Source organism: Andrena cerasifolii, chromosome 10 (genome assembly GCF_050908995.1).
Source record: "Andrena cerasifolii isolate SP2316 chromosome 10, iyAndCera1_principal, whole genome shotgun sequence".
Classification (NCBI taxonomy): domain Eukaryota; kingdom Metazoa; phylum Arthropoda; class Insecta; order Hymenoptera; family Andrenidae; genus Andrena; species Andrena cerasifolii.
The window spans coordinates 11,564,126-11,586,066 of NC_135127.1; the positions used below are offsets into that span (position 1 = coordinate 11,564,126).

Below are 21,941 nucleotides of genomic sequence, written 5' to 3' on the forward strand. Positions count from 1 at the left end.
CCCGATGAACCCCGAGTCGAGTGGTCGAAACGGTCGTCACGATCGCGGAGGAGAGGCGAGAGAGACTTACCGCTGTGGGAAAGAGGGCGAGTGGGTGGCAGAGGGTGGCTGTGGCTCGGGAGCGAAGCGGTGTACACGCTGGGGGGTCAGAGACGAGTTCATTGAGTGTCGCGCGCGGCTAACTCGTTACATACTACCTCGATCACGGTTCCCTCGTCCTCCGGCTGGCTCGAGGGAGGCAAGGGAGGCCCGTCCGTGGACGATCGGCCAGCTAGCCGTCTACCTTGGCGCTGGACGAGTGCACACGTGCGCCGTGACGGCGACGGGACGCGTTTCTAGGCGGCTTAACGTGCTCCGGTTTCGCGGCGACGCTTTCGATCGTCGGGACAGGAGCTGGGTCGACGGCGAGCAACCGGCGGCGCGGCCCGCAGTTCTTGCGTTCCCTTGGCTCCGCTTCTATGCAACCAGCCAGCAGGGGAGTGACGTGCGCGAGCGAGGCCCGCAATCCCGTGGATTCTGGTCGAATTGTCGGACGGTTAACGGACCCAAGCGAGCGTGCCAGTAAGAGGGCAAGGGAAGAGGGTGCGAGCTTGTCGCGCGGAGCGTCGATCCAGAATATCTAGATCCACGAGGGCGATCCGGAGTCGGCTGCCTCGCTTCACCCCCTCGTGGCATGCCCCTCCCCACTTCTTCGATTCGCCAGGACGTCAGCTGGAACTTGCGTGGTGCGTCCCGGGTGTGCAGCGTGCCGCTGCAGAGCGTCTAGTCCATTGTCGCGGCTCGCGAGACGACAGGGGGCAGGGTGCGAGGAAAGACGAGCCCACGGTGAAGGGGCGTCCACGGCGGTGCCGCGATCAGACTCTGCCATCAGCTTTCCAGTCAACTCTGCCGCGCGGCGACCATAGCCACCGCTCAGGAATACTCCGCGATTATCCTGGGAACGCGAGTTCACGGGTCGTTCTGGGTGCGGTGCGTGCGGATTAACGTGATCCCACCCGTTGATTGGCTTGCCCTGGGTGGCTCGTACGTTGCTAGCACCGCGTAATACGCTCCAAGTTTCCAAGCTGCCCGCTCCGCGCGTCGAAGGAGCAAACGGAGCCGGCGTGACCATTGTCTGCAGCGATCCGGAGGGTGTCGGCGAAAGCGGTGTCCACGGTGCCAGGCTCTGAAGAGGAGCTCGAGAGGACGGACCACGGAAGTGGACCTGGCACTTGGCGATCGAGGAGTCTCTGGTAAGCGCTCCAATATCACGCTTAATTATCCTTCAGCTGGGTCGTTGCTGCATCGTCTCCTGTATCAGGAACATCTACGGCTGACAGTGAAGTGTGCGTCGTTTCAGACCGCAAGAGCATCAGTTTCGCGATGAAAAGCACTGCCCTCGCGAGAACACAGCGTAGACTGCTCGAAGCTTAGCTCTCTCTGCCCGTCTCTGTCTACCCCGCACCGTTACTTATGTAAGCAGCTAGTGTCCCTGGCATGGCACGAAGCTTCCAACGATCGCACGTGGATTCGCCCTCCCTCGTGCTCCTTTCCCTCCCGGCCCTTGCTGTCCGCCCCGCGCTAGAAACCCTCTGTTTCATCTTCTGCTGCAAGATCGGGCCTGTGACCGCGCGTGCCGCACGGATAGTCTCGATGCCCAGCGACCGACGTCCACTCCACCGATCGACCAATTAAACCTCAAGGATGCTCTAACTGGCGAACGATTTGCGCAGAAACGCGCGGGGTGATACGATCGTAGCTCAATGATAACGCGCGGGATTCTTTTGGCGGAGCGTCGTGCAGGCTTCGAAGTAGACACCCGAGCTTTCCGCATATTTCTCAAACTGAACCCGCGACGGTTGCAATTATTTCCACGAGCAGATAGCGCGGAGCCAGTGGCGCGATACTCGAGCCTCCCTTCGGTCCTACTTCGCCGAGAATTCGAACCCCTGCCTGCCCTCGGCTAATGTTAATTCCCCACGCCTGTTCCAAGTGCGCGGCGGTCGCAGTGGAAATAAAAGCGTCGTCCATGATCTACCCACTGTCCGGTCCGTTGCAGAGGTCGGCAATCAGAGCGCCGTTTACTTAATTAAGGCGGCCGACGCGCGGCTCGTTGACCCCGTCGCAATTCTTCGACCTGGATCGCCCTTCGACGACATCGATTCGCCGACAGGCGACCGCTTCCTGGCCGGGCGTCGCTCGCCCCTGCTCCAGCTTCCGTTTTTCTTCCCTTTCAGCCCGTTTTTCGCTGACCTCCCGTCGGCCTGTTCTGCAATGCGTCAGCGGACCGCGTCTGCACGCAATACGTCGCAACGGGCCGCGGGTCACGTTGCTGGCGTTCCTCCTTTGCCTTCCAATCGCCCAGGCTCGACGCTTTCAAAGCTGCGTCGTTGATTCAATCATCGTAAAAGTGGCGCTATAATTGACCTGTTTTCTTGAGTAGAGGGACGCTTGATGGATGCTTATTCCCGATCTCCACCTCTCTGTGAAGCTGGGAGGTGGTCAACAAGTTGGGAATAAGTCGTGCTTTCAATGGATTCCCCCGTATCGATTGCTTTGTAATGAATTAAGCTCCTCAATTCTTCGGACGGATCTGACAAGGGAACCTCCCCGAGCCGGAAATTAAACGAATTGCGAAACTTTTGGGATACGTAGAGGATATATAGATGTGTATTACAAATTTTTTCTTGCTACCCAAATTTAATCTAAGGGGGTGAAATTGGCCCCTGAAAATCTGGCCATTTTCAGATTTTGTGTTATGACTCGAGAACTGTAAGGGATAGAAAAAAAGTTTTCAGGCGAAAGTTACTTCTTTTAATTGGGAGTATCAGTTGGTAACTTAGAGTTCTTACAGTCCGCGAGTTATAGTAAAAAAATCGAAATTAGCTGGATTTTCGGGGATCAATTTCACTCCCTTAGAGTGAATTTGAGCAGCAAAAAAAATGCGTGATACGTACCTAAATATCTTCACCATTTTTTGAATTTCTGAGTTGCAGATCTTCCCTTGTGAGTAGTATGTACTGGGAAAAGTGTACGTTCTATGGTTTGTTCGTTATTGATACTAGATCCGTCGAAGGAGTTTTGGTAAACGTCAACGAGGGAAAAGTGGGTGTTGAAGGCGCGACAGTGTGAGAAAATAAACTCGTATGGGAAAAGTGAGTGACGGAGGGACTGCGTCGTTTGTGACTGCGTTGCACCCCCGTTTACGAGCGAAACGCAATTACCCTGTCCGCGCCCATTGAGGTCATTAATTTAACAGCTTCGTCAACACGCTGCAGTGCAGTTTCTCTTTGCGGTAAATAATAAGCCCAGCGACGACGCGTCGCCCAGACAGGTCAAAACAATCCTCGAGCGGTGAATATTTCTGTTGCCCATCATCCCGTCTGATACTTTTTGCGTTAAATCACTTGCTGGCCGCTCGTCCAGCACCGGCCTAGTTGCGAAGTTTCATTCAAGTCGGTGCGTAATGCCTCGAGTGTTCTCATTGTGAATGAACCGGGATTGGAATTAGTGGCCATCTTTATGGAAACTGAGACGCCACTCTATGTATAAGCACTCGATTCGCAAACTGCACGGGAAGCTTTAATACGAAATGAAGGGGAACAGAGTGAACTTGGAGAATTGCTTTAGAAAGACAGCTGCATGCAGAGTTGAGCATTATTCCAATAAAATCAAGTTATTCCAGAATAATAAATATTTTTTTATTCGAATAAATTTTTATTAATTTTATATATAAACATTTATTCGAATAAAAAATTATTCGGTATTCGCGAAAAATTTCGCTTTATTCGCGAATCTTATTCGAAATTATTTCGTTTTATTCGCAATTCTTATTCGAAATTATTTCGTTTCATTCGCAATTCTTATTCGAAATTATTTCGTTTCATTCGCAATTCTTATTCGAAATTATTTCGTTTCATTCGCAATTCTTATTCGAAATTATTTCGTTTCATTCGCAATTCTTATTCGAAATTATTTCGTTTCATTCGCAATTCTTATTCGAAACTATTCGAGAATAACAAATAATTTTGTATTCCAATAAATATTTTTCTATTACATTAATAATATTAAATATTATTATTTTCTAGTTATTAATTAATATCTCAAATTAATACAAATTTATTCCAATAAAAATTGATGTATACTGACAATACACTTTTCCCTTTGCAGCGAATTGATTATGCAATATATTACCCACTCATATCCAAGTAGATCGCACAGAAGTGGAGGTGATCGAGCGAAGACCTTTTTAGCGTAAGGGAAGAGGTGAAGTTCGATGAAAATGCAGATGAAAGCTTATATTCGCGATAGCAGAGCGTCTAACGATGAGCAGTACAACAAAGAGGGCCGACGATGACTCAGAAACTTAGTTTTCAGCGTTATAGAAAATAGAATTGTACGTGGCGGTCGATCTGCTAAATAGACTGCAAAATGTGCCAGACTTGGGGGCTAATTTCCAGGGCACAGTGCACGTATAACGATCGCGCGATAAGTTCAAGTGCAGCGGCATCGAGCCGCCGTCCACTTTTCCTGAATCGTTGATCATTTCCGGGCGCATGGTGATTCGGACGTAAACGCCGACAAACTTTATGGCGCCCGCGTAATATCGGTAGACGTCACAGATCGATAGAACCTTGTCGAGAAGTTGACAACACTCGGCCAACCGCATACCACCAGTAACCCGCGCAATTATCGATGTATAAATAATTGTTAGGTACCTACCTGCCGATTTCACGAACTTTCATCCGCGATTTTTTTGCCTCTGCACCAAACGGGGGAGGAAAAAGCACTTTGGAAAAACTTTCAGAAACGCAAGGCTGAATCGACATGCAACGGCCACAATGAATTCTTGGATCTCCTCGGGAAATTTACTAAAGTCTCCGAATACTGCCTTTTGCTCCATGTTCTTATAGGTATTCGTACTTTCCTTTAGGATGTTTCAAAAGTTTCGCGTTATTTTAGGCGGAGAAATGAAATCGTTTCCTTAATAAGAAGAGTGGCGAGTGATTTTTGTACCTAACACTTCTGTGGCTTACGACGTGTATTTGGAAGATATTCAATATTTGTTTTCAAAGTAAACATTTGGGAAATCTATGATAAATTGCAATGCTTTAACAGACATACCGAAAGACAGCAGGGGTGTGTATCAAAATTTATACAAAAACCGATTTTCGAAAAAAACGGTTTTCAAATTCCCGGATTCCACAAAACGGTTTTCGAATTTTTACAAAAAAATATATATAATTAAAACAGTACAAAAACATTTATACTTATTTTAAAAAAAATCAGTTTCTTTTTAATATTTATGGAATTGCAATGATAAAACAGAATAAAATATACTCTACCTAATATTCTATCTATACGAAACCAAATAAATAAAAACTAAAATCCGTACAAAATATAAATTATAAATCTCCATTTCATTTGGTATTTGTCTTCAGCAAATATGAACTCAAAAATATGTTTGTAACCCGGCGATTTCAAGTCAAAATGTTCACTTTTTTAATTAAGTAATCAATCAATTTTCACGTATAAATTCTAGTCTCAAAAACTGATTTTCGAATTTTCAAAATGTATCTCATAAACGGTTTTCAAACCCGAGTTTTGAGGACCGACAAACCCCAGTGTGTATAAACCTGAAACACTAGTCAGTCACAAAAGTATCTCGTATGGAAAGGCCTTAATAGACTGACGCTCGAGGCTGGCGCGCTGGAAGTAGAATAGTCGGTTTATGAACAGACTGAAGGTGCAGTACTCGGTGGAAGTAAACGCGCAAAGTTGGACGTGCACGAGTGAAGAAAGCCGCAACTATAAAAGCATAATAATAAAGTGAAAGTATGTAGATTAGCAATCTCCCTCGAAAAGCTTTAGCGCACCTCAACATTCTCTATTCCTCTCGCAACTTCTACCACATAAAGTTACACGAACCCCAGACATGTACTTCTGACACCAAAGCGTAGAATATTCGAAGAAACGAGGGACAGTTAGCTACCACAGAAAATTTAATAATTCACGCCGAGACATGATCGCGACTAACGTCCAAACTCGTAACACGAAAGACTATAAGAAAGCCTCGCATTATTATCACCGTCCCCTCGACCAGTGAACGATCGATTCTCGCCCAGCATATTACAGCCCCCGTTGATTGATAGGCGGATGCTTGTCGCTGGAATGGATTCATTCATAGACCAATTTCCAGAGTATCGACCGACTGATTTTCGCGTTCCCTTCGATCTCCACGTCCCGCTGGTTACGCCGCGCGATCACCCAGATACTGTCTCCCAGCGTCGTTTATCGACACGATGGCTTCAAGCAGAGTTTTACGGTATTCGTATCGGAGATATGATAACGCCCCCGTAGTCACGCGACTCTCTGACCTTTCGAGCCTCCATTTATCTTTCGCAATAATTATTAAAACACCACCTGGGACAACCTCATCCCACTGGCCTCAGCTCGATCTACGCCCAGATCTCACAGCAAGCCTCCCCGGCTCAGCTTTCATACAAAAACCTACGTGGCGATACTTAACCCACTGTTTCGCTAGCTGCTCCAGCCAGACGTCGCCGATCAGCCCCCCCCTCGTTCGATATTTAAATCAGCCTATGTATATTTCACGACTGTGACGGATCGTTGCGGGAATACGCGGCTGAGGGGTCTGGCATAAATAAGCGCTGGCATGCTTCGCGGGAAATTGCTGTGAATAAGCCCCAAGGGTGGTCGGGGCTTCGAGTGAAGGTAGGTTTTCCTATACGCGACTGGACGCAGCGTCAATAACTTCGACGTCGATTTTCTCGAAAATGAAGCGCGATATTAAAAAAAGTTGCTCTTGCTTTTCAAATTGTAATAAGTGAATCAGCCGAAAAGAAGGAATAACATTTTTCGATATCGCGCTTCATTCTCGAGAAAATCGACTTTGAAACTCTTCGCGCTGCGTCCTGCCAGTCGCGTATTGGAAAGGAGGTTGCCGTAAGGTGGACTCGTTCGGGGGATGGTTTCTACGGGTGAACGTAGCGTTCACGCGCTCGTTCAGGGTTAAGGTGATATCGAGATCGAGGCTGAAGTTGCGAAGGGTCGATACTAAATATAGAGGAGGCGCATACGGGGTCAAATCAATAGGCATTCTGCGTATACATGTATATGAACGGTGCCTGAACGTCTGAACGTTCCACGGAGGGCTTAAAATACCGACGCCTACGTGAGTACCGGTGATCACCGTGCAAGATCCCGTCTGCACGTGCCGGGACGATTATCAGCACCTTCGCTATCGGCGCCCGGTGATTGGCTGCGCCGGGGGCAGCGCTTTCATTACAGTTCTTCGCTGCCTGTGCCCCGCTCGCACGCAACCCCGTCCCTGATTAACCCTTTGCGGTGTAATGAGCTTTTTATCGCTTCGCGCTAAGCAGAGGAGACGCAGGGGCAGCGGAGATCCATTATCAATACTTCACTGATGGCAAGCAGATTATGAGCGAGTGGAATTTTGTGTAATCTTTGGCTGAGTTGTCGATGAATATAAAGCTGAGCTCGTATCACTGTTTATGAGAGCTAATATTTAGGTTCGTTTATGCTTTGATTGTATCATATTTGAGTGGACTTAAGGGGAAGAAACAGGGAATGTCACAAAACAGCGTTATCGAGAAAATTAAGTTTTAATACTTTAGTCAATCACTGAAGAAACAAGGTTCGATGAATTTAATTTTCTTATTTTATATATGACATGATAGACAATATAACAAAAGTGTGAGAAATATTTTTTTCTATATGAATAAAGGTCCCAAGAACAAGATACAATTATAAAAATTTCGATTTATTTCACACCTCTCGAGGAAAAAAATCCCAAAAGTGATCAATTATTAGGCGCCGAGAACGTATGCAACCCCTTAACCAGTATACCAAATCTTTACCGTTATCTTACGGGGATATTTGAACTTTATAACCCTTTGTGAGTCGACAGTTCTGTAGTCCCAGTTGCCACCAACAAAATATGCTATAAATCGCAAAATCACGAAAAATGTACATTCCCTGTTTTTCCCCTTACCTTCGTATACAGCTTTTGAAAAATTCCTATTACTTCCGCTGCACTTGGCAGTCATAACTCCGCACACCCTGACACATAAAATCAACCAACCACCATTAAATTTCAAAGTCTGATGCAGCAGACGCGAGAGTCCCAAAAGACTCAATTACAAGGTGCATGAAGTAAGTACCCACGTAATAGAATTTCCCTAGCGATCGTTCGCACGCGATGCAGCTCGTAGCAAACGTGCTCCCTTCCATAAAAACACAATTTTCTTTTTCCTGACCACCCACTATTCCAGCAACGACCGAGTCCTTTTTAGAATAATTATTACCCCGTCAAGGGCATAACGTACATGAGTCGACTCACCGCCACGTTCCGCCGCGATCTCGGTTCAGTTGCAGCATCGTCGACAGTGCGATCCAGGCCCGATCCTCCGGCTGAGGTCGGATGTGGTGGACGTGCCCTCCAGCGGGAGGAACGACAGCGGTAGCGCCGACGACGGGGGCAGCATCCAACGGCGACCTGGCACGTGGAAGGGCTCGGTGGATGAGCAGGGGTGACTGTCGGTGATGGACAATGAGCAGCCGCATCAGGAGCTGGTCAAGTGCGTGGTGGTGGGCGACACGGCAGTCGGAAAGACCAGGCTGATATGCGCGAGGGCTTGCAACAAGCACGTGTCGCTCTCGCAACTCTTGATCACCCACGTGCCCACCGTCTGGGCCATCGACCAGTACAGAATCTACAAGGACGTAAGTGGCACGCTCCCTGGAAAATAAACGAGACGACACGGTGTATCGTGGGCGCAAGGAATGCAGGGGGTGAAGAATGTAGGAATCAAGCTCGGGAAAAGGGTCCTTTTGGTTGCTGCGGCACTCGAATGTGCTTCGAATAGGTATAGCGAGGTTGCTACATTCATTCCCCTCGCGATACACTGTTTAGCTTGTAATTTGTAACGAAGAGTAAATAGAAGGCTTTGCATCGTTTCATTATTTTTACAATTATTATTCACGAAGATACATTTACAATTGCACAGTTCGACAGGCATCTGAACTTGTAACATTCAATAGCCGTCTCTTATAGGCTTTCGTGCGCTGAAAACGAATCCGCAAACCGTTTGTCGCCATCACCCTCAGTTTCTGAGAAATTCAAAAGCAGGAAAACCTAGGGTAAAGCACCATCTGTGGCCACCTTAAGGTATTGTACCAGTTTTGGCCACTTCTTAAAAAACGTAATATTTTTTATAACCTTACATTTCTGGCGGTATACTAAACAAAATATTTATGATGTGAAATCCTTCACCCAATGATCTGCAAGCGGTTTAAAAATAAGATAATCATGCACATGGCCAGAAACGGTACGTCTACCCTATAAGAAACAGCTGCTTGAATGTTACAAGTCCGAAAGAAAGTGAAGTTCCGTCGAACCGCGTTATTAACCCGTTAACTTCGAACGGGCGACTGATTCCTCAGGTGTTGGAGCGGTCGCGGGAAGTGGTCGACAACGTGAACGTCTCGCTGCGTCTCTGGGACACGTTCGGCGACCACGAGAAGGACCGTCGATTCGCTTACGGCAGGTAACACCTCCATCCACCCAGAACACCTCTCACAGTGCTGAAACGTTCAACTCTGCCCGGACAGATCGGACGTGGTGCTGCTATGCTTCTCGATCACCAACCCCGTCTCCTTGCGGAACTGCAAGGCGATGTGGTACCCGGAGATACGGAGATTTTGCCCGCAGACGCCGGTCCTGCTGGTGGGGTGCAAGAACGATCTGCGGTACATGTACCGGGACGAGACCTATCTCAGCTACTTCCGCGATCGAAGCCCCTTCGTGAGGTAAGCCATCGCTGCCACCTCGCGTCTCACCCTTCGGCGTACACCCACGAGGCACCCCTCTAAACCACGATCTCCTCTCTCCGCCGGAGCTCTGTTGAATGCATCGATGCTTCCTCGATGACCCCTTTGGCAAAGTGTGTCAAAGTATTGATTCCACGGCCTCCGGCAGGCCTTCTTGATCGGCTGCTACTTTCGCCACTCTTAACCGGTGAAACGGCCACAGAATCCCTGTATTTTTCATCGCCAGGAGCATCCTCTGCGCAAGGCACGGTTAATCGAGTCGCTCGCGTGGCATCGAGCTCCATTTGGGGACGTTGAAACAGGATCGAGCGAACCTTGGCATACGGCTGCAGGCTTCCCAAGGGACCCTCAAAGTTCATCGTGACTTTCAAACACTCCGCCATTACCGTCCCCGTTATCTTTTTATGCACGTCGATAGGTTCCATCTATGTCGCGCTATTAGGAGGGTACGGTGCCGTTTTTATCGCGATCCTGGTCCCCAGGGCGACGAGGAAGAGCGACCTGGTGATGCCTGATCAGGCTCGAGCCGTCGCGCGGGATCTTGGCGTCTGCTATTACGAGACCAGCGTCTTCACGTATTACGGCGTCAATGAGGTGTTCGAGAACTCGATACGAGCCGCCCTGATCGCACGGCGGCAACAACGATTCTGGATGACCAACCTCAAGAGGGTGCAGAGGCCTCTGCTTCAGGTATAGAGTGTCTGATCATCGGTTTACAGGTTTCCAACGGTTTCTTAGGCATTTTCATACTGACGTACAACAGTGTAGATCAGGTTCCAATGATCTTGTAACTACTGGGAACTTTTTTCAAGCTTCCAATTTGCATTAATCACTTTGGGAGCATTGAAAGTATGGTTCCTCCTGAGGCGAGTTCAGCAAAACTTTAACCCATTTAAAGGGACTTTTTTCAAATCTTCAGCCACTTAAAGTGTTCGTATCAGAGTGGGGCAAATTTTATTTCGAATAACGAATAAAGAATAACGATTTTATTCCACAAAAAATTATTCTTGAATAACGAATAAATCTGTAGAGTTATTCGAGCCAAGTTTAATCGAATACATTTTTATTCCAATCAATTTATTTTAATAAATTTTTATTCGTTATTCTCGAATAACTTCGTTTTATTTGTAACTTTTATTCGAATATTATTTGAAGCAGAATTTATTCGAAAAAATTTATTCACTATTTTATTTGAATAAAAATTTATTCGCTTAACGCCCAACTCTGGTTCATCTGCAGTCAGTTTTTTAAACGATTTTATAGTAGAACTAAAATTGCGGGGCTTTAATTTTTGCAATTAAGATTGATTAGATGATTATGGTAACGTCACTCTTCATCGATTGTTCTCGCAGGCACCCTTCTGCCCACCGAAGCCTGTTCCACCAGAGGTGTGCCTGGCGGCGAGCACCTACGAGGAGAACATGAAGACCTTGTGGACGAAGCCGGTGCATACTGACGTGACTCTGATAGCTGGCAACTGCTCGTTCTCATCTCATCGGTGCCTTCTGGCCGCGGCATCGCCGGCGTTCCATCGACTCTTCACCATGGAGCTGATTCAGGAACAGACACCCCGAAGTTCCAGCGAATCTAGCATGGTATCGTCCAACGTTGCTTCAATCTTCTGTATGTTTCTTTCTCCCGTGTTCCCTTTATAAGACCGTGCTACTTGTGGCTTCGTTAAGGTGAGCACGTTTGGCGAAGCAACCGTAGGCGATTTCAACGACGACACCGAGTGCCTGATTCGTATCGATCAATCAAAACCCGCCAAGTGAGTATATCCAGCAAATCTGTCGAGGGTTCGGCACGCCGAATGCGGTAGGATTCCGCGTATTCGTAATGTGACGATGTCGCAGGGTCTGGGAGCAACTGAAACGGCGCTCCAGCTTTCAAGTACTGCCCACCATGGATAATCAGAGGAAATCGGCTGGCGCCACGAGGGAACTCAATCATCCTGCCTTCCAAAATATTCGTGTGTGCCTGGTGAGGATCTTGTGACTGTAGATCACAGTAGATCAGCCCTAGCTCCTCTAAAAGCGAAAATTTATTTCCAGGGGTGGATTTGGGTGTAGGCTAAGTAGGCTGCAGCCTAGGGCGGCAAAATTTTGGGAGGCGATCAATTTTGGGGAGCGAGAAATTTTGGACAGTGATAAATTTTGGGGAGCGGCAAATTTTTGGGAGTGGCAAAATTTGGAGAGGGGAAAATTTTGGGTAGCGGCAAATTTTTGGGAGCGGCAAAATTTGGGGAGGGGAAAATTTTGGGGAGCGGCAAAATTTGGGGAGGGGAAAATTTTGGGGAGCGGCAAAATTTTGGGAGGCGATCAATTTTGGGGAGCGAGAAATTTTGGACAGTGATAAATATTGGGGAGCGGCAAATTTTTGGGAGTGGCAAAATTTGGAGGGGAAAATTTTGGGTAGCGGCAAATTTTTGGGAGCGGAAAAATTTGGGGAGGGGAAAATTTTGGGTAGCAGCAAATTTTTGGGAGCGGCAAAATTTGGGGAGGGGAAAATTTGGGGAGCGATAAATTTTGGGCGAAAGAAATTGGAAAAGGTTTTTTCGTAGCAAATAGGAGGTGAAACTTCAAACACAGAGGCTTGTGACTTTAAAAACAATTCATTTTTATTTCACGTAGCTAATTTTGAAATTGTCTCGACTCTTTTAAGTTAAAATATTTTATTATATTTCGCGGAAAGGGCGGCAGACGCTTGTTAGCCTCAGGGCGCCAAATCCCTAAATCCACCCCTGTTTCTTTCCCCAAGAGAATTCTAGATTAAAATCTGGATATTCCTCAGTTATTCACCAAGATCCTATCCTTAAGCATGCCTCAATCAAACCTTCGTATACAATAAAACCGACATATCTCCAAGTAAATGCAAGTGTTGAATCATATCGATGACCTGAACCTAGTGCATTTTCTTTGTCACCAATTTATTCACACCTCCAGAAATATTACATAATTTTATATCAGCAAAAAATCTTTAATTTTCTCTGTTTCTCGACGATTTCCCTCCATTGCGTCGAATTTAATTTACAGACCGAGAGCACAAACGGAACGCAACAACCGACGACGGTGGTGACCCTGTCGAAGCTGATCACGCCGCAGGCTATCCAGCAATGCTTGCAGTTCATCTACACGGGCAGCTTGGATAAACGATACCACGATCTGCAAGTACGTTGCGCTGGTAGTATCTTTGATAGCGTCAGGCACGCACAGGAAGCCTTTTGCCCTGGTCGACGGAATTAGGCTGTTGCACACCGATCGCGTACCGTTTTCATTGCTTACATGGTCGTGGTACGAGCTAGCTGGTAGAGGGGAAGCTAATCTTTTTAGGAAATTAGATCAGCCCTAACGATTGAGCGTGTACCACGAGGAATACTGTCGAGCTGCCTAACGCTTGAGAACACTCTGCATCGACCAAGGAATTTGAATTCTTAACGAAGGGAGATCTCGCTACCTGCACTTCGTCTCGCTTTTAAGGGGTAACGCCACTGTAACAGCACAAAAGTGTAGCGTAACTTTGACAATTGTTTGTGGGTAAAAAAAGAAATAAGTCGAAAATCTGTTTAAGCACCTTCATTGTACACATCTCAAAAAATTTCCAGCTATTTTTTGTTTCTTTTCTTTTTTCCAAAATGGCACTTTAAACACGTTTCTCTCGGAATGACGTTTCTCAAATTGGCTCACAGCATAACTTAAACAAATTTGATTGGATTCACTTGAAATCTTTACAGTAGCCTCTAAAATACATTCTCCATAGAAATACGTACCGATTTTACGATCTCTTGAAATTTCTCTTAACGTTACGAACAATTTTTTAGCTGAAAATGATGCTGGACGTGGTGGTGAATGGAGCTAGAGAGTGAACTTTATATTCAAATGCTTACCATTTCTAAGAAAAGCAATATTTTACAATACCAGTACGCATTTCCCCGGAAACTGTACTTCAGAAGCCACTGTAAAAATTTAAATTGAATCGAATAAAATTTGTCTAAGTTATGCTACAAGCCAATTTGAAAAGCATGGTTGCGAAGATGAAAAGAGGTGAAAAATCGCTTAAAACTACTTAGGATGTGCGCGATAAAAGCGTTTAAACAGATATTCGACTGATTTCTTTGTTGACCCAGAAACAATTGTCAAAGGTACACCGCGTTTTCGTGCCGCTACAGTGGCGTCACCCCTTAATTGAAAGAACACGCGGGGACAGTGTCTACTTGTTTCTAAACCAAGCCTGTCCACGTGCTACCTATTGTTTGCTCGAATCGTGAGCTTGAACACGGCGATACCAGTGCGGTACAGGCAATTAACGCGGCTCTATTCTTTCAGACAGCTCCTATCGGGCTTCTACTGGTTAGTACAAAGTGAAATACGTTTGCCGACACGAGCACACGCACAAGCACGCGCACAGTAGTACCGTACGTAGCCTCGCGATGGTTATTGATTCATCAGTGAGCCAATCCCCGGGTAATTAAACCGCTAGGCCATTAGCACAGTCATCGTCATTCTGGCATGTTACTTTCGTCCCTCGTTAGCGGGCCCAGCGGGCTAATTCGGCCGAGTAAAGGCAAGAATCTAGTTTCACTTAGAAGTGTCCAGGCGGCACCTGAGGCGCCGATCACGCCTCTAGATACAATTCTCGATAGCTGCTCATAGAAGATAGATAGCTGGCCGAGGCACAGTGTCTCTAGGCAACGCATGAACCCTCATTGAGCAACGGAACTTCATCCAGATGATCACCGGTGCATGGAAACGCTTCCAATCGTTTTCATCCCAGTGTTCAGGCACCCGACTTCAGAAAAAGAGTCTCATGTCGATCATTCCACGCTCGTGCTCTGTTAAGAAAGGCGCCGATCGATTTTCAGCCCGTTTTCGATCGCAGGAAATCAGCCAGGCGGCAGAGTTCCTGGAGCTCCCTCAGCTGCTGATGGTGTTGGGTGGCATACAGATGAGGGAGCAGTTCAACAGCGATCTGAATAATCGGTACAAGCAAGTGGTGAGGCAACGGTTGGAGGACATTTGCCTGGACCAAGGTAGAGCGTCGAGGAGGTTCAAACAGTCTCGGGGAGACCGGGCTTCGCTGTTCCCATTTATTCTATCTTGGGACGTGATTCTTTCAGGACTCTTTGCCGACGTGGTGTTCGACCTGGACGATGGAAGCGTGCCGGCCCACAAGGCGATTCTCACTGCCCGATGTGACGTAATGAAGGCCATGTTCTCTGGGGATTTCCGTGAAAGTAGCGCGAAAGTGGTGGGTCCTGTGAATCTTCCCGGATTCTATGGATCGTTCCTCTGGTTTTTAAACTTCGATTGTGTCCCACCAACAGATAGTGTTTCCCGGCGTGCGAGAGTACACGTTCCATAAATTGCTCTGCTATCTGTACACCGACGAGGTGCCAGCGATTTCCTCCGGCAGGTGCCTGAATCTGTTGGAGCTGGCGAATCGCCTCTGTTTGCAACGATTGGTGAATCTAGTGGAGAGCAGGGTGATCGAGGACCTCGAGAGGCTGTCCCAGAACGAAGGGAACGAGGCTGTGGAGAACTGCCTAAGGCTCTTGGAACCTTGCAAGGTCAGCTCTTGGCTCTCAAGGGACCCAGATGAATCGACAGTGGAGATTTATTCCCTGATCCTTGGCTTTCAGTTACACAATGCAGACCAACTAGCCGATTGGTGCATGAACCACTTGTGCGTCAACTACAACAAGCTTTGCAAAATGTCCCCGAGAAGCGTCCGGCTCCTTCATCCTGAGAATCAGGAGTATCTGAACGAGCACCGATGGCCTCCAGTGTGGTACGGGTTTAAGTATTAGATCGCGGTTATTGCTAAGGATGAGACTTGCCTTTTCACTTGCAAATGAAAATACTGCAGATTTGTGATGTTTGTTTGTTGAGACCTCTTCGTTGCCTTCGACAAGTTCCACCGAAGTCTAAAGCTAGAGTATACGTATGCCCCTACTGCGGTGCCTTCATATTTAAACAAGCCGTACAAAATAACTCTAATAAATAAATAAGGAAAGAATTTTTTTAATTCAGTTAAACTATTAATGTATGTGTTACAAATGGGAAGATTAGATTTTTGAACAATTGAAGCATAGTGAAAATTTTTTCAAAAATGTACACGAAGATTACGATGGATTTACCCAAATCCTAATCGAAGACGATAATAAATTGATAATTATCATTCTAGTTTTATGAAGAAATAGCAAACTCAGCACTTTTGAAACGTCTTCGTATTTTTTAGAGTGAAGCCACTAATAGGGGCAGGATTAGCGCCTTAGTGCTCTCTCCTGTTAAACCTAACCTTACTTTCCTTTATCGCAAAGAAACGGAACGCTGGGAATTCTAGGGAACGCTGGGAATTCTAGGGAACGCTATTTAAAAAAGGCACAGTAATTGGACACAAACATGTATTTTTATATCGACTAAAGAAATATGAAAAACTAACCTTTTTAACCCGAAAAAATTCCTTAATAAAGAGGAAAGTTAAAGGAACTAATATAAATTTTCACCAAGCAAAATTAAAGTAAGACAAGTCAGTAATTAATTCGTTCGTGAGCAAGTCGGCGTCGAAGCACCGTAATAGGGACATCTGCCCTACTTTTAATTTAAAACGCCACCTCCCTGCTGTAGCTGCCAGTTAGAACCGCATTAAAAAATTTTAAATCCGGATTGTTGCGGTTTTCTTCCCGTAAATTCCAGATTGAACCCGATGAAATATTTTCTATCGCTTTCAAACCGGATATGCGTGTAAAAATCTCGACGGTATGCATCCCGTGAATTATTTGCTCTGCCAATCCGAATCGCGACGGACTCGAAGGAGCCTGTGGCATTTCCAGATTGAATCCGTAAGATTTTTGATCCGCGATTTCAGATACGAAACTTCCGGGTTTATACAAATGGCAATTCCTGATAGAAATTGATAAATTTCGCACATGCAAATCCCGTTTCATCCATCAATCTGGATATTCGCATTGAACCGGATTCGTTTTTGAACCGGCACAAATCACTGCTTGAAAATCCAGGTACTACCGCATTCAACCAGATAGATCCAGTTCAAAATTCAACGCGGTTCTAACTGGCTGTTCCAGCAGGGCTGTGGTATCAGATTGCCCCAGTGAGAAATCTCAGAGTCGAGAGCTAAGGCACCGTTTGTTCACCAGGTACCTGAAGGACTACGACTACTATCAGAAGTGTCTGGCGGAACGGGACCGCGAGAGCAAGCCCACGCTGAAGAGGAACCGCAACCAATCCGGCTGTCTGTGCTTCTCCAGCTCCAGCAAGACGAGGAGAGAGAGCTCGACCAACGGTGGCACGACGTCGTCGGCGTCGAACGACGCGCAAGCGGAACGTCCCCTGTTCGACGCGTCTATAGAATCGGGCGAACAGGTCGTATGACAAGAGCCCAGCGGCTTAAGCCGCTCCGTCAGATTCATTCTGATCCTACCCGTGCTCATGGTCTTCATATGCACCATTTTTACTATTTTGATACTGCTACAGATTTACACGTAAGGGAACGTTAACGGAACTCCTATGGGACGAGCTATGCGCACTAAATGCACCACGGGGCCCCGAGACGGGCCCTAGTGACCTCTTTATCGATCGTCACACGCGACGAGATCGAACGTATTTCTCGGCGACGAGAAGTCCAATCAGTTTCAGGCGTAGGTTTTCTAAGAGCAAGCGAGACGAACTGTCCCGAGAGACCGGTGTATTTTTTGTACGTGAAACGCCCTCTTAACGGGGTGAAAGCCAACTTCGCGCCGTCGTCAGACGACTTTAATTAGACACATGCACGGTGCATCGTTCAAAGAGGACTCGTGGATGGGCGTCCGTCGTTTCTAAGCGAAACAAAAAAATAACACAAGCTGGTGCCTTTCGTTGAAGACGAGTCTTTGCCACTGAAACGACTGTAAGGACACTGGCTGCTAGCCTGTTAGCGGCTCCCTCTGTCCCGGTGGTTCTGAATTAATTGCACGGAGCAATGTGAACCGATTCGCACGGCGATATAATTGGGGGACAGCGAAAGAGAGGGAAACTGTGGAAACGAAAGTCGGAGGGCAACCCCATCGGGCGACAAGAATCGCCATGGTTTTATCGATGCGTGTTAGACTGAAGGAAACGAGCAATAGCTTTAGTCCCTAGTAGTGCGTAAAGATACTATACGGTACGTGTAATGTTTAAGGAAAATAACGCGAGATGTCGTACATGTGTCACGTGACTCCATAGACATATATATATACGGAGCGTAAGCTGGGAGGATCGGCGAGGGAAACGTGGGATTGGAGGGGGAAAAGAAGTTTACAGTATTTCCTCGTTAGCGACTCGATTTTGTGCACACGATACCGACTCTTCGCTATCCCCACCACTTTTGTCTCACTCTTGCCCGGCGAAAGCTGAAGCGAGATGGAACGAGAGCGAGCGAGAGGCACTGAAAGCGAGCGAGGACGGTACGAGACCGACGACGCGTTGATGTTTTGTCTCGCTCCGTCTTTCGGACGCCTGACATTCTGTCCTTTGCGCTTGCGACCATCGCGCACGCTCGCCGCGCACGCAGTGTTCCATCTCGCTCCCCCCTCCGGCCAGAAAGAAGCGAGAAACGAACACTCGGAATTAGGGTTCTGTTCACGATACCGACTCAACGCCGGTCCCGACCAGCGAGTCGCTAACGAGACAATACTGTAGTTACGGGCGCTTCGGATGCATTCGGCATGCATAACCACGGAGTTACCCGATTCACCTTATCGCCCCCCTTACCGCCCCTCAGTCTACGCTCCGTCTATATACATATGTATGTCTATGCGTGCTCGCCACCACGATCAAAATGGCACTCGGATTTTTACGTCGCTCGCGAAGTATACGACGACGGGCCCCGCCTCGCCGTTTCACTTTCCCTTCCACGAGCGAGGTTACAGTTACTTCCTGTGCACCGAGGCTCCGCCGTGATTTCTACCATTTTTTCTAACGGATCCACGGGCTGAAACGAAGTTACTATCGGTCAATCGACGATCATCTTTTAAACGGAGGAGTCGCGTGTAGTTCGATCCGCGTTCGGGACGGGGGACTCTGTCCAATAACAATTGCAACATATCGAATCACAGTGATGGGTCACTGCTACGGTTTCTAGACGCGACTATAATCACCGCGAGAATAACTGCTGCGTAGGTAGCGAGAGAGTTGAGAGAAAGGGAGGGAGAGAATCGTTTATGTTTATAATGAGTATATGTTACGCGTATATCTAACGCTCGTAGGGCATAGGGAGGCGCTTTCTCGGGAATGTGAAGACTAGCGTACGTCATCGCACACACTCCCTGGCGACCTGTACTTTCTAAGTGCACAAATCGAATCTCGCGCGCTGGAAGCGTAACCTCGCGTCGCAAAGGTAGGTCGTGATCGCGCGAAAGATCTCCTCGGTCGGGCACGACGCGACCTACATTATCCGCCACTTATCATGCGAGAAGAGTGCGCCTGAATAGAAACGAGGAACGAACACGTGGGAGGGAAATGAAGAATCGGATTGAAATAACAGACACAGAGAAGATAGAGAAATAAAGGTGTAAAATCGTAAGATATGCTACTGCCCCCCCCCCACCCCCCGAATTGTATGAAATTCCGTAATGAATGATGGAAAAAAAGTGCGAGAAATGGCGAGGATGAGGATAACGTCCCACTTGTACGCCACGTCAATTTCGATGTCAATGTTAATCCTTCGTCGCTCGTAAATGGATATTTTATACTGACATTGGTAATCGTAGGATTAAGGGTGCCAGCCGTTGTGCACGAAGGCAGATACATATACGATGCTAGGGTATTCGAGAATGCTAATCATTCGCGCGCAGTTTTCAGGTTAAGTTGAATAACGGTCCACGCGTAAGAGGCATTTGCGAGCGACAGTGTTCTCGTTAACGAGGATGCCGCGGCGTGAAATTGTCTGTTTAAAATGCGCAGAGGTAGAAGTGTCTCTTACCGGAACATATTTGCGAAGTAAGAATCTCCTTGGCTTCTCACAGTACTTAGGCGACCACTTGTTTCGAATTCGGTACTTCAAACACTCCCGCGCTCGCAAAGCCTGCTATTCAAAAGTAAAAAACGGTTGGCGCAGTTTGCGACCTCTGTCCCGAATCGTATAAACTAATCGGTTTCTACGAAATATATGAAAAAGTATGCAATACATTGCCAGCACGATCGAGAATAAGTAATTCGGCGGTATTAAGCGTAAAATATCGGTTAAGAAAGTGCAAGATTGTCGCAGCGTTTCGTATCGCACGTCTGTATCGACGAATAAAGACGTCACAGATATCTGAATATTTGTACGGGAACGAATCTTTATAGCACGTTAAAATTTGATTGTTTCGATGTATTCGGAGGATCGTACGGTGAACGCGGTGTCAGTGGTTCGCGTCCAATGAATATACTCGTTAGAATTAATTTGTACGACTCAAATTGAAATCACGATTTATGTTTCGAATCTCGAGCTGTTTCGCACCTGTTGCTTTAATATTACTCACATTCAACGACGAGTTCTTTCTATTTTCTATTCTCCAAGCTCGTGAACACACTTTCAAACACACTTGTATACTGATAGCTACACGCGTCTCGATTTAACAAACGTTTAATGAAAGGCAGAGGATTAGTACTATTGGACTCTAATCGCATCAAGATTTTCTAATTGTCTGTAGAAATTATGTTCAAAGATATCTCGAGAATTACGCGGAACGAAATTTAAAGGTAAAGAGCGACGATTGTTCGGGCCTCGACTGACAATCCAAACTGATTTACGGATATCTTTACATCGCGATACTGACGACATCTACGACGAATATAATTTTACCCGCCTAAATTCAAAGCTGTGTATACGTATATATGCATGCCGCTTCGAAGAATATGATTTTTATCTTAAGCTAAATTTTAATATTCTATTTTCAAATGCACAGGCGATAAATAAATCTCATTTTTAATTAACACATGCAGCTTTTTAATACCGCGACATCCACTTTATCCTACCGCGCTACTCATAGGTTATTTTTTAATGCAATGACGTCTGTTTATTCGAAAAAATGAGTACCTAATTTTTCATTATTCGATTAAAGAATATTCGATTTTTTTCGAATTTAATAGAGTCAGGTGTACAAGGGAAATTCAATCGATCGATTTTGTAAATGTTTTATTTTTTATCCAGTTTTACCTTATTTAAATAGATATGCTATTGGAAAAGAAAATTGTATAAAAAATGCAGCAATCTGGAAAATGTGTGAATTAATCTGTGATGATACACAATCCTTGCGTAAAATGTAATATTCCTTCAATTGTAAATTCATGTTCTATTTACAAAATGATAAAAGGCACAATTGAATATGAAACTATAATGGCGTCGACAGCGTCACCATTGATGATTTTATTTCCTCATAAAGATCTTTATAATCTTCGTGCTCCTTAATGAGTACCATAAGGCTGCCTCTTTTGACGCCCATTGCATTGCCAATATCTTGCCTCGAAGGGGTATAACAATAAGGTATGCTCTTGTCTTCGCAGACAATCGGTAAATGACACATAATTTCTATGGGGAAAACGTCTCCAGCGAAGACGATCAATCTATAAAAAATAAAATACTTTTCACAGGTGCTTCCTTACAAATACAGAATTAACTATCGATCTTGAATGAAAGTTTCATTTACCCGTGTTCCCCTTTACGAAGGTGCTTCTGAACGTCCTTCAATCCGTTCCGAAGGTAAGTTTTGTGCTTCGACGCTGAAATGGTTATGTTACGCATTATAAACATCCCACAAGTTTTATTATAAAAATGAGCGCATTGAAGGAATCTTCCGAATATTGTTACACCATTAATAGTCACATACCTTTCTTTATACACTTATAAATCTTTTTCGTTAATTTCTTTGGTGCCATAGGCTTAGCTATAGCATTTACAAATTTCAATTTGTCTTCGTAACTATTCTCCGCAACGTCTGCACCTTCGACTTCCTTCACACTGTCGTCGATTTCCATTTTAATTGGCACTTGCTCCATTTCGCGGGATAGCGATGATAATTCCCAGGGAAAAATTAACTTTACTTTGTCCACGTGCTTTTCGGGCCCATTTAC

General features: G+C 46.1%; 2 protein-coding genes across 3 annotated transcripts; one reads left to right on the top strand and one right to left on the bottom strand.

The window, feature by feature from the left end:
* Nucleotides 1–213: 213 nt before the first annotated feature.
* Rhobtb (Rho-related BTB domain containing) lies at nucleotides 214–20,806 on the top strand. Of its 2 annotated transcripts, XM_076822368.1 has the most exons (15): nucleotides 214–1,232; nucleotides 8,392–8,745; nucleotides 9,466–9,569; nucleotides 9,634–9,831; nucleotides 10,335–10,542; nucleotides 11,205–11,447; nucleotides 11,535–11,620; nucleotides 11,706–11,832; nucleotides 12,885–13,019; nucleotides 14,175–14,198; nucleotides 14,728–14,878; nucleotides 14,966–15,096; nucleotides 15,173–15,415; nucleotides 15,488–15,636; nucleotides 17,006–20,806. In XM_076822368.1, the coding sequence occupies exons 2-15, from the start codon at nucleotides 8,566–8,568 to the stop codon at nucleotides 17,238–17,240; spliced, it is 2,214 nt and encodes a 737-aa protein (XP_076678483.1). In that variant the 5' UTR covers nucleotides 214–1,232; nucleotides 8,392–8,565; the 3' UTR covers nucleotides 17,241–20,806. The 2 variants fall into 2 exon arrangements, with proteins under 2 accessions (XP_076678483.1, XP_076678484.1); XM_076822369.1 differs by lacking the exon at nucleotides 14,175–14,198 and having other exon boundaries at nucleotides 215–1,232.
* Nucleotides 20,807–20,989: 183 nt separating this feature from the next.
* Nucleotides 20,990–21,866, bottom strand: Nhp2 (NHP2 ribonucleoprotein). Its single transcript, XM_076822371.1, has 3 exons — nucleotides 21,698–21,866; nucleotides 21,518–21,590; nucleotides 20,990–21,434 (listed from the first exon to the last, which is right to left on the bottom strand). Exons 1-3 carry the CDS (start codon nucleotides 21,864–21,866, stop codon nucleotides 21,203–21,205), a joined length of 474 nt encoding a protein of 157 aa, XP_076678486.1. The 3' UTR covers nucleotides 20,990–21,202.
* Between the last annotated feature and the right edge of the window lie 75 nt (nucleotides 21,867–21,941).

What these genes read in the sequence shown, in the direction of transcription:
- Rhobtb (XM_076822368.1), top strand. Translation starts at nt 8,566, where the DNA reads ATGGACAATGAGCAGCCGCATCAGGAGCTGGTCAAGTGCGTGGTGGTG. An exon ending in GTTCCAGCGAATCTAGCATG is followed by an intron (nt 11,448 to 11,534) that starts GTATCGTCCAAC and finishes GGCTTCGTTAAG; the next exon opens with GTGAGCACGTTTGGCGAAGC. An exon ending in GGCTCTTGGAACCTTGCAAG is followed by an intron (nt 15,416 to 15,487) that starts GTCAGCTCTTGG and finishes CTTGGCTTTCAG; the next exon opens with TTACACAATGCAGACCAACT.
- Nhp2 (XM_076822371.1), bottom strand. Translation starts at nt 21,866, where the DNA reads ATGGAGCAAGTGCCAATTAAAATGGAAATCGACGACAGTGTGAAGGAA. An exon ending in TTATAAGTGTATAAAGAAAG is followed by an intron (nt 21,591 to 21,697) that starts GTATGTGACTAT and finishes TAACCATTTCAG; the next exon opens with CGTCGAAGCACAAAACTTAC. An exon ending in CTTCGTAAAGGGGAACACGG is followed by an intron (nt 21,435 to 21,517) that starts GTAAATGAAACT and finishes TATTTTTTATAG; the next exon opens with ATTGATCGTCTTCGCTGGAG.